This window comes from Sturnus vulgaris, chromosome 3 (genome assembly GCF_052056855.1).
Source record: "Sturnus vulgaris isolate bStuVul1 chromosome 3, bStuVul1.hap1, whole genome shotgun sequence".
NCBI lineage: Eukaryota > Metazoa > Chordata > Aves > Passeriformes > Sturnidae > Sturnus > Sturnus vulgaris.
In genome coordinates, this window is record NC_142245.1 from 93,630,976 (window position 1) to 93,650,503 (window position 19,528).

Here is a 19,528-nt window from a genome sequence, read left to right on the forward strand (position 1 = left end):
TAATTGCATTATATGTACTGGCTTATGAATATATACATTTATTAATTGCTAATTTCTGAACCATCATATCAGAGTTCTTAGAAAACCACTAGTTTAATTCAGTTTAAAAGGTATGATGGCAAATTATTGAATTATTTGCTCAATGCTTGTTTTCTTGGGTTGCAAGACCGAGTAGCTGCTACTGAGTAAATTGAATTCTATATTTTGAGTATCTGAAAAAGAAGAAACAAAAATAAAAGCAAACAAAAAAGCCCTCTGTTTTGAGAGCTTGCATGTTATACTAACAAGAAAAACATGAACTGGGAATGGATTTCCACACCTAAGTTTATTTTTTCTTATATTTTGCAGATCAGTTGTATAATTCAATAGTCCTTCTGGTGATGTTGATTTAACTACTTGTAACTATGACAAAAGGATTTGCATTTTTTCTCTCTTTTTGAATTAGGATACATTTTTGCTCATAAGAATTGCAAAACTCCTTAAGAGTCAAGTCTTTATGTAGTAAATTTTCTATCCCAAATTGTTAATTCTGTTTTCTACACTGTGCATACTTCATAATGTCAAAGTTTGCCAAATCTATGTAAAAATTAAAATTATCTGTCAATTTCCTTTTTTTTACCTTTCCATTTGAAACCATTTAGCCTGTGACTAACTAGTCCAATCTATTTTCCATGACTGCACAAAAAATAAAAATAAAATCTAAAATATTATTTGCTCATATTATTTGCTATTTAATAAGCAGCACTCCATAATAACATCACCTCCTACAACTTTTTTTCACTTTAATTACAATGTAAAAACCCTAGAGCAGACATCGGTGTCTAAATCCATTGCTGGCATTTCTAGAACTAGTACAATGATCTCACTAGAGACACACTTTGCTTCTGACCATTTCTTTGCTATATTTTTTTTACTAGAATAGCAACTGTTTCATTCCTACTACTCTACAGACCATCTCTTAGGATTATCATACAGTGGTGGTCCTACCATCTTTACTGTAATGTTTGATGAAGGCAAAATCTTTGCAAATAAATTTATCTGCCTTTTAGGTTGCAAAATTAGCATTACTCTGAAAATAATTCGAGAAACGAAATTATTAATAACTGAAACACACTGGAATACAGGACGGCCCAAAGACAAAACTACAGTATCATGACAATTAATAATGTATCTGAATTTCTATTGAGACAGTATTCTTGAAGTTATTAAATACTGGATTGTATCATGCTTTACGAAATATATTTATTCAGACAGCATCACATATATGAGCCATTTCACTTGCTTTTCAGAAGGGTCTTCTGTAAATGCGAATTAACATCCCTCATACAACACTAGGTCTACTTGTAGAGTATATTATCATGAGAAAGTTCATAACTAAATGTCAGAGTGATTTTCTTATCAAATTTTTTTATTAGTTGATTGTAATAACATCTGTTACATTTAATGAGCTTTGAGCAGCACCTTGCAGTTTCTTATTCATCCCAGGAGAATGAAGGAGTTTACAGTGAAGACCTTTCTGGCTAGATTTAATTTCTAAATTTCTCAGAGTATCTTAAAGAAATAATACAGCTTTTCTTACACTCTTCAAGCTTCTGTTGGCAGACAAAATGTAAGAATTTCTGCAGAAACTCTGCAGAATATCACTGTAGAATCTCATGCATTTAATTCTAAAACATTGTAGCTTTTATGATTTAGATTGAACATAACATGCTAAAATAAATATTTTTCTAAATTCAAATCTAATTCTTAGTATTTGAATCTTTCAGCTCGGCAGAAAATTGTCAGGTCTCAATGTATAAGCCTCAACGCCATGCAAAATTTTCCAGTTCTCAGGTGCTAAAGTTCCCAAGGTAGTAGCTACTTCTTTATTGGGAGCTTATTTTAAATTAATGTAAAACTTTCCATGGATAAAAAGGAATGAAACCAAACAAAAAAACAACAAAAACCTCAACCAAACCAGCAAACAAAAGAAAAAAAAACCAACAACACATTGTAAATAAACATTGTATTGTAAATAAACATTGTATTGTAAACAAACTCAAAGTTTATAATGAGCTCAGTCATGGTGGGATGTTTATAAGCCAATCGTCCTATGAACATTGGAACTGTCTAGAGGCAGGTCAGTAAATAGGGAACCATTATGAGAAGAAGATTGATATATAAATGATATATAAATGATCTGTCCTAGCACAAGTTTTCCATGTCTGAACTCTCATTCATTAGCAATTGTCTGCACAACCTCAAAGCTGTAGCACTACAGCTCGAGGGGAATATGAAGGAATCTTGATGTTTAAAAAGGAGAAAAACAATAAAGTGTACACTCCACATCTTTAATTTTTTGGGCAAAATTGGGAAAATAATTACAAAAAGTATTTTAAGTTCATGAAAGCACTGAGACAATATAAAACCCAATATACTTTAATGAAGAGTAAATTATTTCAAATCAATTTTGTGCATTTCTTTGAGTGTTTAGGTGGCATATTAATTAAGGATATATTGGGTTTTAATTTATTTAAGCATTTCATTTTAATATTTATAGCAAACTTTTCTAAAAATCTTATCACCAATAGCTTAATTAATTAGAAAGGGAGATATTCACATCAATTTTATGATTTTTAACAACTGTTTCATCTGTAATCCTTACTTGTTGGAAAATTTAGTCTTCATGGATTATGTAGGTTGAGATGTTTAGCTCTGGAAAACAGTAATACAACTTACTTAATAGTAATCTAAATATGCTTAGGTTATAAAGTTTTGAAAGCAGTGATTTCTTATATTTAACAGAGTTTGGCTAGAACTAGTGACTACTCTTTCAAATTAATTAATTAGTGATCATCATATGTGAGGTGAAGTTTATCAGTCAGAATGTTTCCTGCAATGTCCTCTTTTCTATTTTTGAATTTTTGTGTATTAAACTAACACATTGTTTTAGAAAGTCTACTTTGCTTCCAAATGCTATGATTTGAGTTTTTCTTGCAGCACTTAGATTAAAGCTTTTTTTTTTTTTAATTATTCCCTTAAAACATGAATCTTCTGTACAGAAAATCTTAGTTGTTTTTCGTCCAATGCAAAGAAGAAACTGTACATTAGTGATTCAAACTCAATTGCTTATGTGCTCAGCTATTTCAGTACATAGCAAAAACATCCATAGTAACAAAATAATTTTTAGTAAACCTTTATTGTTTTCTTCTATTCATGCAAAGTTTGGATATTTACTGGGGGCTTGGAAAAGAACCTACACTTTCATAAGTGATAAAAACCAATACTTCTGGTCCTGGAGACCATTCTCTGTTGCTTGGATCCAGCTTCTTGTGGATAACTAAGGAGAGATCCAAACGTTGCAAGAAATTTCTTTCTCTTAGAGTTGCCTTTTCTGACTTGTGATGTGCTCAGAGTAGTGAGAAGCTCAATTTAAGTTTGCCTCAACATTTTTAATTTCCTTCATGTGGAGGTGAACTGAAGTTCACCTCCACATGAAATGAGGTTAGCACCATCCAAACTGGCTGAATGATCTGCAAGTCTCTGTTCTTGAACTTGAAGATGATCTGATCTTGAGATTAATACAGACTGGGACAAACTCAGTCAGCAACAGCATGTGTGGGTAGACAGACCTGCATTCCCTAAACATTTGGTCTACCCTATCTGCCATCCTAGTTGAAGGATGTGTTTCTATCTATGGAGGTACTCTCCATAGATATAAAGGAATAAAACCAAACAAAAAAACTGAAAAAACCCCAACCAAACCAGCAAACAAAAGAAAAAAAACCCCAAAACAACAAAACCAAAACAAACAAATAAAAACATACTAAAAAACCCCACCAGACACAAAACTACCACCACCACCAAAAGCCATTCTGCATTTTATTGATTTCTGCTGTTGACATATTTTTTCATTTGGGGAAGGGGGGGATTCTTTTCTACCATTTCCCTTCCCTTCCCTTCCCTTCCCTTCCCTTCCCTTCCCTTCCCTTCCCTTCCCTTCCCTTCCCTTCCCTTCCCTTCCCTTCCCTTCCCTTCCCTTCCCTTCCCTTCCCTTCCCTTCCCTTCCCTTCCCTTCCCTTCCCTTCCCTTCCCTTCCCTTCCTTCCCTTCCCTTCCCTTCCCTTCCCTTCCCTTCCCTTCCCTTCCCTTCCCTTCCCTTCCCTTCCCTTCCCTTCCCTTCCCTTCCCTTCCCTTCCCTTCCCTTCCCTTCCCTTCCCTTCCCTTCCCTTCCCTTCCCTTCCCTTCCCTTCCCCATACCCCTAGATGTGAATCTGAGGATGTGAATCTATTTTGGTTGGTTTGTATTTACCATCTATGGCTAGACCACTGGCATTTTGAAGGGAGACGACTCTGCCAATTTGATGAGTTTACCTTATTCTGTTTTGTTTTTTTTTTTAATTTAGTTGAGGTCTTTTTATTTTTATTTTGCTTTTTTTTTTTTTTTTTTTTTGCTTGCGTTGTATAGAGACATTTATATATGATTGAAAGCATTCCATCCTACTCATAAAGACTTAGGATTTCAGGGTTCATCTTATCTGTGTTCAGAAATTACCAGTGTAGGTCTCATACAGTAATCAGATTACTGAGTATAAAGAGAGCCATTTAAACAGCTGTTAGTCGGAAATGCAATAGGTTTACACATCTGAATAGCCACTAAGAAATTTTTGCAGAAAACCCACAAGTTTACAGTTGTCTTTCCATGTATATGCAATCATTCTTTTTCTTTATATATGCATTTCTGTAGGCATCTCCTAAACTACTTTTGTTTATCTTACTTATCTGTTGAGGTATCTTCTTTTCCTAAGCTGGCTGTATTATTCATTTAAGTGAATGTCCCAACTTTATCAACATTCATTATTTTATCAGCAAGAGAATATTCAGCGTACTGACTATACCTAGCACCTCTTTGAACCTGTACAGTTCCCAATTAATTTGGTAAGCAGCTAGTTTTCAGACTAAGCAGCTGCTTTAGTTTCATTCTTACAGAGGTCACACTGAACAACCTAGCTATTTATCACTGTTTCTTGATTTTCTTACTTATTCAAGCTAAGCACTGTTTGTATATTTGCATATGATGAGCTATAATGGACTTAATTGTTTTGTTCCTTTTCTGCATTTATAGTATCATAATAATCAACTACTTACTAACAGGTCATAACCAGAAATCTTATAGACCATATTAGAGCAAACTCAGCCATTGTAGCAGCAGTTCCAGATGCTACATTCAGTAGTAATTAGTAAGACCATTCTTCTCATAAGGGGATTGTGTTTTTAAATTTTATTTTCAGTATATCAGAGTAAGAACCAAAATTATTGCAAATACAGGATATATAGTTTCTTGTTCATAACCTTGATTGAAGACAAAGAGAATTCCTATAACTTGTCTCATGGTTCCTCAGTTCTCACCTTGTTTCTGCTCAGCCTCTCCTTTTATTATGTCTTTGTATTTAAGTAACAATATTAACATCTGCTTTACTATATTTAAATAATATGTTTTTGGAATAATTCATACACTTTTCTTGCGAAGTTCTGCTTCTAGAACATCTTATCTTGGTTTGGCATGTTACTAGCCTTACTTAATTGATGCCTAGTTTTTTGCTATTAAGAAGCAATCTTTTTTATTAATGATTCTTTTTGACACGTAACTTTTTGATACCAGAATTATAGCTGTATAAGTGACACTACTGACAAGTGCTAAAGTTTTATGGTGGGATTCACCAGTTTGCCTTATATGTGTTGTATTCTGCACTGTACTTATCTATACATAGCTATCACACGTTACTGTGTGACAAATAGCAGTTTCCTGGAAAATTGAGAGATCATTGTGAGTTATCTGAATGGAGTAGGTGTGAATGTAGTAAGCTCTGGACACACAGGCTGCAAGGCATGTAAAGCAATTTTCTTCACTTTTAGAAAGCATGGCAAAAAAGCAATACTCATCTAAACAGGTGAAAACTTATTCATACAGTCACTCTCTTCTCTTACAACTTAATTACTTAATGGAAATTTTAGGCAGGAACAGCTTTATTAGATGTGTTTAATCATTGTTGAATGCAGTCATTCAAAATATTTTTCTCTATTGCTTCACATTGTTTATTTTGTATAGAATAGTTAATTTTATAAAAAAACAACTGATTAGAACAGGATGTGAATGGTGTAAAAGCCTGTGTTTTGTGGTAGTGGTAGTAGTAGTAGTAGTAGTAGTAGTAGTAGTAATTTATGCATCTACAAATGACTTTGCCATTTATCCTACATGCAGACTCACTGGATCTAGTGTTCCTGATCTTATTGTGAGCATGAGCAACCAGATGTGGCTTCATTTACAATCTGATGACAGCATTGGCTCACCAGGATTCAAAGCTGTTTATCAAGGTATGAGCTAAATTAACTATTTTGAGCTTATGTTGTAACTTCATTATACCCCAACAAATTGCTTTCTTATAGGCATTTAGTCCTTTCACAAACTTAGAGTTTTGATACTGTCTCTATTGTCAAATTATGGTTAATGAAGACAGATTTGGAAATACCTACAAAATAACTAAAAATATTTGCAAGTAAAAATGAAAGTTATGGCTCTAATACTTTTTGCTGGGAGGTCAATAGAAGCTACAAATTTCTAATATATTTGAAAGATCTTAAATTTTACATTCTGATAATCTGCATCATATTGGATCCTATTTTAAAAATATTGTTAATATTCTAAGACTTTATTGGGGTACTTATAAAACTTATTTTCATGCCTCACTGAGAATTTTCTCAGACCTAAGACAAAATTAGTATATAATGAAAACAACAGAACAGATATATTGTATGCTATTGTGGAAATTAAGATGTATAGAATTGTGGAAATTTAACTCAAGAAAAATTATATAAGTTACCCTAGCCTCATTTGTGTTGCTTCTGTCTCAAAGAAATGAGAACCTTTGCAATATAAACATCTCTTTTTTTTGACTGTATGAAATGCTGAAGTTGATTAATTCTATTAAAAAATACCTGATATCTCTTAGTATGCATGCATGTATTGATTTTTTCCATTTCAATAGGTTGTATAGACCTGCAGCTAGAAAGAGCTCTTTCTTATTAACATCTGGTATAATTTTCTGTTAATTTCCATGTTAATTAGTTCACCTTAAGGATAAGGGAAAACACTTGATACTATTTTCAATAATACCTTATGGGCATATATGATGAAAACGGTTTAATAATAATCTCATCAAAATTAGTTTTGTACAAAACATGCTGCAAAACCTTGAGAGATTATTCACAGTTCAGTAACTGAAATTAACTGAATTAGAAGAGTGGGAGTGCTCCTTAAACATTGTCCATAAACTGAAGTGCCCTGTCTAAGTGTTTCACTTCATTTCTAGGTACCTTACTGTTTCAATACCAAAACAGGCAAAATAAAGAGTGAAAAGTTATGGAGAAGTTAACCTTAAGTTTAGATACCTATGCATTTCTTGCACTAAGGACATTAAGGCTAATCTGAGCAGGTTTTTAGAAGCAGGGGCTGTGGCTGTGGCATATTGAGAACGTTGAAAGCAGCAGGAAGGGGAAATATTCCCCAGTGGTCAGCCAGGAAACATGGTGTTACTTCTGCACATCAATATTTTTCTACTAGTGATCTCTCCTTTGAGGCAGGTGGTGATGAAAGCAGTGATTACAGTTATACTGCCACCATTCTTTTTCCTTAACACTATATTTCTTTGGCACTCACTCAAACTCTCTATTTGTTATTCCCACTCATGGTACTGATTGGAACATGCTAATGAGATAAACTGGTTTACATTCATAGTTTAAGTTTCTGTGTGCATATATTGCAGGATAACATTTGGGTGTTTTAATTTTTATTATCTACTTCTTTTATGCACAATGTTTTGGTTTTCTTTAATGTAAACTGAAATAAAAAAATAAGGAGAAAAGAGGAGAAAGAAATGGTGATTCTCATGAGGGTGACAATCACTACCCATGAGAATTCTCCATAGCAACAGTACTGAGATTTGGAGGTCCATAGCCATGAAAATAACCATATGAGAACAAGGAAAATTACAGGGCCTCCCGAAACACTTTCCCAATTGCTTAAGTGCAATGTACAAGAGCTGTGAATGAAAAAGCAGTTGCAGGCTTGTAGCCCTCCTATGGCTAAGGCAGTAAGGAATCTTAAAGCATATAGTTACAAAGCTCAAGTTTGTTTTATTGCATCAGTATAATCACATAATCTTTATCTAAATTAGTGTTACCCCTTCTTTTCCCTTCTGTCACGGTTTTGTCTTTTGCACTTGTGTTATTTCTAGGGTCTGTGTTTATTTAGAAAATATATTGTATTTAAAAAATCCATTTGTGAAATACATTCAGTGGAAATGGTGATAATATCATGGAGAGAGAGTGTTGGCACAAGTTATGAATCTGACACTTTACACTGTTTCCTCAAAACAAAATTTTGAACTATAGCTTCTTATAAATATATGAATAAGTTCAAAAATGTATATATATATCAGATGATTAATTTTTGTGCTATAATTTCTTTCTGATATTTTTAATATAAATTCATCCGTTGTCATTTCTGTATTTGTCTAATGATATTTTATTTATGGAGTTCAACCTCTTATTTCTGGGTACTTTCTGCAAAAACCTGAAGTTTAAAATGTGCATTTTGCAGTCGCAGCAGCATCTCTTTGATGAAGTGTATTGTTATCATTTGACAGTTGGATTTTGATTTTCAGTCTTGTTTATCCAACCAGTTGTGAGTTATTCTGCATTTTTTTTAGTTTTGCAAGTCAATTTCAGAATTCTAAAGTATGAAATGTTCACAAGTTCAAAATTATAGTAAACGTTTTACTTTGAAGGTGAATGATAGCTTTTTTCTCTCTTTTATTTTAATGTTCTCATTAGTTTTATTAGAATTTTCTCATCTTTATTGTTGATGAAACTTTTAACCATCTGCACTCTCAATACATTCCCTGCTTTAGGCTAAGCGTAAAGTTTAAGCTTCTATCCTGTCACAAGATGCCTAAATAAATCTTCTTCCCCTTGTTTAGGAGTTAAAGAACCTCTATAAAAATAGAGTCTCATTTTAATTGTGAGAAAGTTAATAGATTGTGACATGTAACCTCACAAACACTGTGATTGCAGTTAGCTAAACAGAAGGCAATCTGCAGTCTTTGATGCCTTATACGTGTTTCTAGAGACAAAGTAAAGGATTATTTGAATTTTTTGTCCCAAAACGTCATGAGTTTTGCTCAGGATTGGAATACGATTTCTCATCCTCTTGGGCAATATTTTACAGCTCACCAACCGGTTCTTGACTTTGTATCTATTAGAGTAAATTTCTTTCTATTGCTACTTGAATAGCATCATAGTCTATAGAAAATTGTTACTCTAACTGAACTTCATCTCACTTTAATTATTAAGAAAGGACATTAATGATGTAGTTCACCTATCTTATATTATTAGCATGCCCACCTAAAAATGACATGAAATAATACCTGTAAATGAACTGATATGCATAACAGATTTTATGTATGAATAGCAAATTTAATCCGATTTACAAAAATCTGCTTAAGGGATTAAGAGCGAAGCAAGTCTTCCCAAGTTCTTTTTCTCTTCTTTGGGTCACCTTCAAAAACATGTTAAAATCAGAAAGATGTGGGGTTCTCTATAATCTCACTATCCAGTTTTTGTAGTCTGCTTTATTACTCGCATTTCTTGGGCTGTAGAATGCAGTTGTCCAAAACTTGGAGCCACAAGAAAGATCTCAGACCTAGGTCCTCTCGAGATAGTTCCTGCAGAGAGTTTTGTATACGGAGAAAACACTGTATTATATAATAACCAGTATGGCTGTATGCACCGGAAGGTGACCTATGGAAACCCAGATGGTAAAACCAGTGCTGTTATTAGGATTTTAACTCCAGGAAACTGACAAATAGCTAACGTGTTAGCAAATACAAGAGATGTCTTAATATTTTTCTGCCAGTCATACTCAATGTTATGCATCATAAAGACAAAAATAATCTAAGCATTACTTCTATGTAATTAATAAGTAAAATGAAAAACACTACCAGCAACCCTTAACTTTGATGATAAACTTTCTAAATCATAGTAGAACCGCATTATTATTATTGCTAAAATGAAAGGCTCTTAACCCATACTAAAAAAAAGTTAAAAAGTTGAAGAATGATTTGAACCTAGCATTATTTAAAAAAAAACAAAACTATTTTATAGACTGTATTTGAAAGTCTTTCATTCCCCGTTATAGATCCCAGATATCTTAACAGAATGGTTTAATACCTTTGAAAAAGACTCTTTCAAAAAGAATCCTCTGAAAGCATATTTTCTGTGAAAAGGCCGGAAATTTAAATTGTTCTGTCCTTGAAGAATAATATTGCAATACTGTCCTTGAAAGACATATATTTTAATACCACACCTAGGTGTTTCAAAGGATTTAAATTGAAATCTTCTCCACTTATCATCTATGCCAGTTTTCCTTACTGAAGCCAAGATAACCAGGTGTCACTCCACTAGTCTTTATAAATTTAAAAAATTACGTTTTTCACAGCTGATACTTCACAATAAAACCCACTAACATTTCTCAATGTGTATACAGCACTATAAAGTGCTGCTTTAAAATTAAAATTAAAATTTTCAACCAAAAAAAAAGGGAAATATTTACAGAAAAATAAAATACAGTATACAGGCTGTTGTTAAGACAGTTTTCAGAGTTTCAGCAATAGAGCTGTTTGAAACATAAATAAATTATAAAAATGTACTTGTAAGTTTTAGTTATGTTTCTAATATAAATTTTCCTTTTACCTGGGTATTTGGGACTGTTATGAAAGACCTTGGTGTATTTTCTCCATAGGGAGAAATAGGTATGTCCCTCTAAGGGGGGTATGTAACCTCTTGGAATACCATAAACATGCCAAATGGTAATCTTGATGAAGGTTGTTGCTGATTTCCCTTGTTGAAGTTGCTTCAGTCTGAAGAAATTTTAAATATGCATTAGAACAGGGCCTAGCATCTTCTGACCACTCTGGTTAAGCAGGCTTAGGTTCACCAAAAGTACTTATTTTGAATTAATAAACACATTTCTGATTTTTTTTAAACTCTAGCCTTATTTTCAGTCCTGTCATGCAATGACTCTCTTTTTATGTAGTACCATATATATAAAGAACAACATGACATACAAACAAATAAATATAACATGCACAAAAGTGATGAAAACAATATCACACCACCGTCTTGAGGTCACAAGATGGTCTGGTAACACCAACAAAGTATGTTAATATGTTAAGAATATACTTTGACAAGCATGTTTTTTTTCCAGTTTATTGCTGGTCACGGGCTAAAGCAAAGAGTTTTTTACATACAATAGGTAAAGAAATTGTAATTAAAGTAATTTTTTTATTTATACACCTTTTTGTTTAAAAGTTAGTTTTCTTTTTGAGCTGCATTTCTTTTTTTTTTTTTTTTTGATCACAAGTGAAAATCACCCATGCCCAAATTTGTCCAGCGCATGTGATCTAATGTAGTATTTAGGCCGCTTTGAATCAACAAGAAAATTTGGTTTATGCCACTTCTTAATATTGATTCAAGCATGCATTTACCTGCTCAGTGGAGAAATTAGTCACGGTCATTGCCATGCATATCCAGGTCAGGATAATGCAGCGTGTTACTGTGACAGTAGGCATTGTAGCAGTATCAAGCAGTGATGTTAACTTGCAGTTGCAGCCAAAAAAAGGACTGAGGAGAATATGTGCCTCAGTTTGGCTTGTTCCACTCATTTTCTGGGTGTGCTACATCTAAAAATAGGTGTTTTATGGCTCTCAGGATCCAAGGTGGATAAGGCAGTCAGCGGATGGTTAGGCTGCTTCCTTGCTTGTGATCCTACTGGCTGTATCTCACTGACATAAAAGTACATGACAGCTTGAAGTTTTAGGTGTGAATGGTTTATAATTTTATTATGCTTGAGATTTTTCTCCCATTCAACCCTCTAAACCTGTCAGTCTGAAAAAAAGTATTTAATCTTTTGACTTCCAGACTTCTTGATAACCAGTATAACAATATCTGTTCTATAGCCTGTTTAGAACTCTTTTTTTTATTCCTGACTTTACATGGTGATATAAAGTAATTAATTTATTTCACTAGCCTATCCTGTAGTTCATGACAGTGTTATAAAATAAATCTGGTGACTCGGTGATATAATTCTAGAATTTTATGTAATTTGAAGTTATTAAGAATTCTTGCAGATGTCAGGAAGTATATCAACTCCTGCAAGCAGCTGAAAATGTCAGACTTACAACCTTTATTTGTATTGATGCTCAACTGAGCAGTTAAGCTTTAAGCTCTTCATTATGATTGTTTGGAAGAAGATTCTTCTTTCCTCTTGAGACTAGTGGAAAAATACTTTCAAAAACATATTTCAGTTGCTGAGATAAATGTCAGTTTTCTTTTTGCATACAATTACTTTATATAACCATGTATAGTATTAGTAAACCTTAAATCGGTGCAGTTGTTTAAAAAAACATCACGACCTTATAAATATTATTACTCTACCAATATTGACATAAAACTTTTTTACTGCTTGGAGGTTTAATAAAACCTGTGCTGAAAAAAATAAATGAAATTAAGACTTCCTAGGCCTCTCACAATTGGACATGCACACAAAGAAATCATTATATACAGTGTAATGCTTGGAAAGAAAACAGATATAAGTCATTCAATATATATGTTTCATATAAATATATTTATTTATTCAAGCAACTTAGTTCCGTAGAGAATTGTCAGAGTTACATCATAATATTGTATGAATGAATCTGTAGTGCTACACAGGGAGGTTAGTTTTTTAAATAGGCAAATGTCAGTCACTTAATTTCTGCCACAGTGTATTATCAATCATTTTCAGAAGCTTTCCTATTTTTTGTCTGACCTTTTTAGAGCCTATTATTCAGATACTCCTAGAACAGATATTTCTCAGTTTTAGCATACTTGAATTTTCTTTCAAGAAATAAATAGTACCACCAGTAGGTTACTAATAGAGTGAAAAGAGGCACACTTAGTTACCAATAATTACTGCAGTAGTTTCAAATAAATTTTTAATAGTGGAGAATGTGTTTGCCTGAGTTTTGTATAATGTTTTGGGTGGCAAACAGAGCATACTTTTCATCTAGAAAATACACATAAGATTGAGGAACAAAATATAACAGTGATATGCTTTAACTTGTTGAATTTTTTGCATATTTATGTATTAGCAGGCTCTAGTGGATAAGACCAAATTTCTGTCTCTGCCACAATCCTTTATTAAACAATCCCAAACAGAAGCTTAGTGAAGAGAATAAAAAGTAGTGAGCATGCAATACCCTATATATATAACTCTTCTTCTCCCTCCTAAATTAATAAAATAACAAAAGAAAAATTGCCAGATGGAGTACAAATTTGTTAAGTAAATGATTTTTCCTTTTTAATTTTTATATTAATTGTGTAACTCTGCATTTTATGTCCTATTTTTATTAGAGCACTTTTCAGATCTTGATATTCTGTTCAACTCTGCTCCACAGAAATACAATCAATGTCTGGTATCATCTCAGCCACCTTAAAAATTGATGTCTATTTGTTCAGTCTTGCTGTTTAACAATGTATTAGCCACTTTTGCTATAGCCTTTAATACAATGCATTCTATGGTGCTAATCATGGACATTGTTAATACGCTGGATAAGAACGAGCATGTTAAAAGAATTAAGGAACATCTTTATTAAAGTGTCCATTACTTAAACTTCAGAATTTAAAAAGTAAAAAAATCTCAAAACTCTTAGAACTTTCCACATTTATGATTTGATTACGTACAGCTTATAGACAGCACATGTATTTTTTCTTAGTTATATGACAAGCTGCTGTCTCCCTTCCCCTCCAGACTGCAGCTGTGTCTGACAGTGACAAACACCTGCATTTATATCTTTTCAGCAATTGATTTAATAAGTTAAAATGAAACCCCTTCTTTGCTTCTCTCCATAAAATCATTAAACATTGGAACAATAACATGCTGTCTCTGAATAAGTGAGAATTGTTATACTTTAACTCAGCCAGTGAAGATCATTCTGTAAGTCAGACTTTTTGGAAAGTAGCTTCACATAATAATTAAACACATTCCGTGTAGAAAACAGCTCAGATTTTTTATTGATTTAGTGTTTTACACTTTTTAATCCATATTCATTGTTCAGTATGTTTACCTTAAAATAAATGTTATTTCCAGACTTTAAACTTTTAATTAAGGTTTACCATGGCTTTTAAAAAACATTATTAACATTTGATGATTTTTTTCAAAGACTAGGAACAAATTGTAAAAATAAAACCGACATTTTAGAATACGATTTTCTTAAAGTATGTGTGAGAATTAAGTATAAATAACTGATCTTTTGGAGACTTCTTTAATTTTTTTTTTTTACTTCTGACAGGTCTTTCTTTGTATTTTTTTCCTTCTACTGAAAACAAACAAGAAATGGAACTGAACTGGATCTAAGTGTTTGAAACATAAATCCTAGTCTTTGCTTCTTAGCAGACACAGATCAGTTTGAAAGTTTGATCAGTAATTTAATAATTTCAAGTAAACAGACATACGTGTTTTACCAGTTAAAACTTTCTCTATTTTTTAAAAAATATAACAAACACCACAGTGTATGCACCATGAACTTAGCTGTCCACTGACGTTACCTAAGAAGATAGTCCTTTCACTCCTTAGGACAAAATAATTCTTTTAGTAATTTGGCTTATTTAATTCATAAAGTGGTGACATACTCAGAATTTCCTGTTAATATCTACAACTGAGACTGTTTGGAATTCTTAAGCATCTTCCACTTATTTATAAATCTCCTGCAAATGATGGTCAGACAAGGGTGCATCATAGCTTGACAGCAACAGATAGCATGTAAGGATTTTTCTTTTGAATAAGAATACTTCTTATACAGCATTTTATTTTTCTGACAGTTTTCTGTATTTTTTTGCTACAAGGTTTAAACCAGAGAATTGTATTGCCCCCTAGTTTTTGAAGCCTTTTGATGCATGACACTCACACTATGCTTTCAAAAATCAAGCACTTGATTTTAAATGAGTAATAAATCAGCTGTTTATGTTGTCTCACCAGTGGTGACACTTAAACTTTAATTTAATTTCTTGTTGCTTTAAGTAACCAACCTTTTTCGAACAGTAATGAAAGAACTGATTAAAGATATGATGACTGACACACATTGGACTGTATTGAAAGAGAAACAAAAACATTTAGGTTGAAAAAGACCCTTAAGATCATTGAGTCCAATTGTTAACCTAACATTGCCAAGTCCAAAAATTCTAATATGGATAATTTTTTAAAGTATATCTACCAAGGTCTGAATGAGCTGTGAGAAGTGATGTTATCCTTGAAGTCAATAAACTTTAAAGTAAGCACTGGTTTAATAAACTTGATAAATATTTAATTTGATCCTCTAAGGCAAAATGCAATATTATTGCAATTTTTCTTAAAACAAATATTTATCTAGAACCCCCAAATTTTTTTTTTTTTAGTCAGACTTTGACTTTCTCAGGATTTTCTGTGCATGTATGTTCATGATGTTAGCATACTAATAGTTCTTTTTGTGATACAACACAGGGTAACTTGATAAAAAAATATGAAACGTATATTCTTGTTACAAGCTGAAGAAAAAGATAAAATGACCCTAAGACACTGTACACAAAATCCAGCTTCCAGTTAAGACTTTATACTAGCCATTTGAAAAATACATATATATGCATTTATAGATATATAAAGTGTATTTCACATATTAGAATAATTTCAAAGAATCTGAATAATCTCTTCCCTCAAAATTAACCCAATTTTTTCATATTGTGATTTTCTTGTATGTGGATTAGAATACATTGTATACCACAAAATTAATTCAGTAAGTTTTACATAAACCTTTAAAATAATACAGCTAATCTTGTATTTACTGTTATTATATATAAAGACCATGTTCTGGTTTTTAAAATAACCCAGCTATAAACGTTGGTGTTCTTTTGATGAAAAACAGTGATAAAAACCTGGAGATAGGAGCTACCTTTATTTTTTTTAAATGTCTGTTACATCTGCTAGAAGGTGCTCATAAATGTTAAAATTAACAAGGTACAATACATTTAAAGTGGAGATTTAGGTGAGTAATCTACTTTAAATCCCTATGTAAGCACTCTTTTTCAGTGACATTTTGATCCTTCATAACTAAACGAAATCTTCTTTGAAAGAAGAATACAAATCCTCTGAGGAGGATTAAATCACAGTGCTCTGAGGACAATGGCACACCCAGTGAGTAGTTTTGCACGTTTTTCACGTGCCTTTAATGGCCTTAGTTGTGTTCTTTTCCTAGTTAGGGAGAAGTGTGTGTGTGTGTTGTTGTGGTTAAGCCCAGCAGGGCCAAGGAAGGAGAGATCTCCACGTTTCCTTTGAGTGGCCAGGCCTGGTGGGACAATCTTTCCATGGCCAAGGTGCCAGCCCCTGAGGTTTGGGGGAGGGGGGTCAGGGATGCTCTTCTTAGGCAGACCAGGATGTCCAAAGGTGCCTGCCCAGTGCTTTGTCATCAGAGTGCTGGTGCATGACTGCAGTGCTCTGCACACAAACCTTCACTTGTGCTGGATTCCATCCAAATCCTTTGAGTCCTCATCATTGTCCTGATTATTGTAGACCACCTCCACCACTGCTAATTTCCAGTATAGTGTGTAAATTTATTTAGTAAAACTGGTGTCTTAGAAATGCTGTACTAGAATTCTGCACAATCCACATAATATTTTTATATAGTAGATTCATTTTAGTTGTTATTGAGATTTTTAAAAGATCTGGAATTGCTTGTTCCTATACATTTTCCCATCTTTTTAAGCTAGACTAGATTCCTATTATCATCTTATTAAAGTAAATTGCAGTTTTTAGGATTTGGGGGCTTATTGGTATGCTCTTATTTTAGTAACTAACACCATGAAAAAACAAAAGATGGTCAGGTATGGGTCATTAAACAGTTTCTGCATCATTTGTGTCTTCATGATAGTAGTTTTTGAATTTTTTAAATGTCACTGTTGATTACTTAGTCACATGATTCAAATAGAAAATTACATTTGAATCTCAAGTATTATTGAAAACACCATACTCGTAGTTGGTACTAAAGAAAGATCTGTGGGAAATATTAAGCAACAGTTGAAGATTTTAATTCTGAGACACAGTTGTATATTAGTAAGATCATCTATAAGGAACATTTATTTCACTAAAGAGTTCTTCAAAATTCATCAGTATTTTTTATCTTTCCCAAGTCCTTTCAACCATTGCATGATTTATCTATTCAGCTCATAAACAGACATAAATTTTACACTTTGACTGAAATTGATGTGACATACTCACACCTCCAGTTCTTGCAAAGTCAGCGTATCCTCCAGAGCAGCCTTTTTTATACTGCTCACTCATTTTATTAGCAATTTAAATTAAAAGGGGTTGTTATTCAGATGCAATAATGGCTTATTTTTATGTTTCTGTGAAATTTGAGAAAAACCATATTTCCTAATCTAAAACATTATCAAGAACAAATTTCAGACTTTGTGCATTTGATTTCTTCGTTGTGTATACATGTCAGTATATTTAAAAAATTAATTCATACTCTTTATTATACATGAGAATTGCTGAATTAGGGTAACAAAAAACTCCAATGATATCTTACGTGGCCTTGTGGGTGTTTGCATGCTCTGTTTGCATATGAACACTTCTGAAAACTCAATTGTATTCTAATAATGAATAACTAACAACATTTACTAGAAAATGGATTATCTAAAATGTGGAATCTTGGTGTTCTCGAAACATCACTTATATAAGATTGTAGAGTGAAGGTTTTTAAGTGCAAGAAGTAATGACCTACATTAAATGGGATATATGCGCAGGTGAAGCTGAATACAAAGCATTGACTGTCAGTGAAAAACAGTTTGCTACTGCCTTGTACCTTCACCTCTCCTCTGACCTTTCCAGGCCAGCGTAGCCATGGCCAGACCTTTCTTCAGTAGGACATTATGCACCCTTCATGGAAAGATTTTAAAAGAACATGTCTTTACAATTCACTTGTAGGCTTGGCATTAGTAGTTTTATCAAAGGGCCTTTATTTTTCCTTTCAGTGTCCAAAGAATAGTGTGATGCTGAAAGAGCTTTTAGAAAGCAGAGTACTATTTACTTTAAAACAAAATCATCACAAGTAGAGCTCAAAAGAAAGCAGTGAATGTTTTGCAGATATTCTAGCAGTATCAGTTGTAATATAAAAGATAAATGAAGCATGAGTCCTTGTAAATGCATATGTAAACTGTTTTCAGTCTATATCTCCAGATATGCCTGTTGATGTGTTTTTCCAGTTGTTTGAAAGAAAAAAGAAATAGGACCATTTCTATCTTGCCTTTGTTTCAATATTAGAGGGAAATTAGCATGTGTTCACTTGCATAGCCTTCCTTGCAGAACTAAGACTTTAAGTGCTCAAAGAGAAAAAAAAAAAAAAAAAAGAAAGGAAAGATAGAGTCAGAGTACTCATTATATTTCAATCTATCTGTCCTTGATAATTCCAGAGTCTTAACATTTGTTGTCACATTCAGTTTTCTAATGTCTATATAACCTCTGAAATACTGAACTGTTTTTATACAGTCACCTTTTTGCAGAATATGATAAAAAAGCTTGCATCTGTTAATTTTTCTATTGTGTTGTATTAACATGCTGTAGAAAAGCTTGCTGAATTTTGGTGAGTATCATTCTCAAGTTTATTCAGTTTGCAACTGAACTTTGCTGGACTGTGTTTCCAAATATTGAGTTTGGTTCAAAATCTAATCAACCGCTTGGAATCACCACAGAGGTTCCTCCTATGCTATTTTGGTAAAACTAATATTCAGAGAAAAGAGGAGGAATATTAACAGATTTTAGCAAGAATTGGATGTTAAAAAGAAAAATTAAAAATAATTTTTTTTCCTAATTTCCATTCATTCAATTAATTCACTTTTTAAATTTCCACTCACAATATGTTCAAGAAAAATGGGTGCAATCTATTTTTTGAGATTATCTTTTAATCCACCAAGATTAAAAGTATATAAAATTATCTAGTTATGCCTGTCTGTTTGCTTCTCTGCTGGATGTGCTTTCACCAGAACAGGTACCTGATAGGAGAACATAAATATAAATATAAATTTCCCTCCCCACCCCCATGCTATTCGGAAAAAAAAAAAAAACAAAAAACCAAAAAAAACCCAAAAAACCAACAAAACACCTAAACAGCAAACTAAAACCACACTGTACTTGTCAAACACTTTAAAAATCAATTGTTGTTGTTTTCTTTTTTAATGAACAGATTTTAATTTTATCCTGGTTACTCTATGAAGGCCATAGTTAAGCTTTATTATATAGTAACAGACACAGGATTTTCATGTAGCAGTTTGCTGGGGTGTTAGGTTTTGCAGTTAACCTCTACAGACAAACAATATCCAGAGAGGGACTTTTTTACAGCAAAATAACCAACACTGTTAAATCCCCA

The 19,528-nt window shown here is 32.7% G+C and overlaps 1 protein-coding gene across 2 annotated transcripts in view; it reads left to right on the top strand.

The window, feature by feature from the left end:
- Window positions 1-19,528, top strand: part of CSMD1 (CUB and Sushi multiple domains 1) — a 1,072,714-nt gene that overhangs the window by 781,914 nt on the left and 271,272 nt on the right. For both annotated transcript variants that reach the window (XM_014869526.2, XM_088162298.1), the window contains exon 12: window positions 6,241-6,353. In XM_014869526.2, the coding sequence (XP_014725012.1) occupies window positions 6,241-6,353 (113 nt within the window). The remainder of the gene's footprint in view (window positions 1-6,240; window positions 6,354-19,528) is intronic.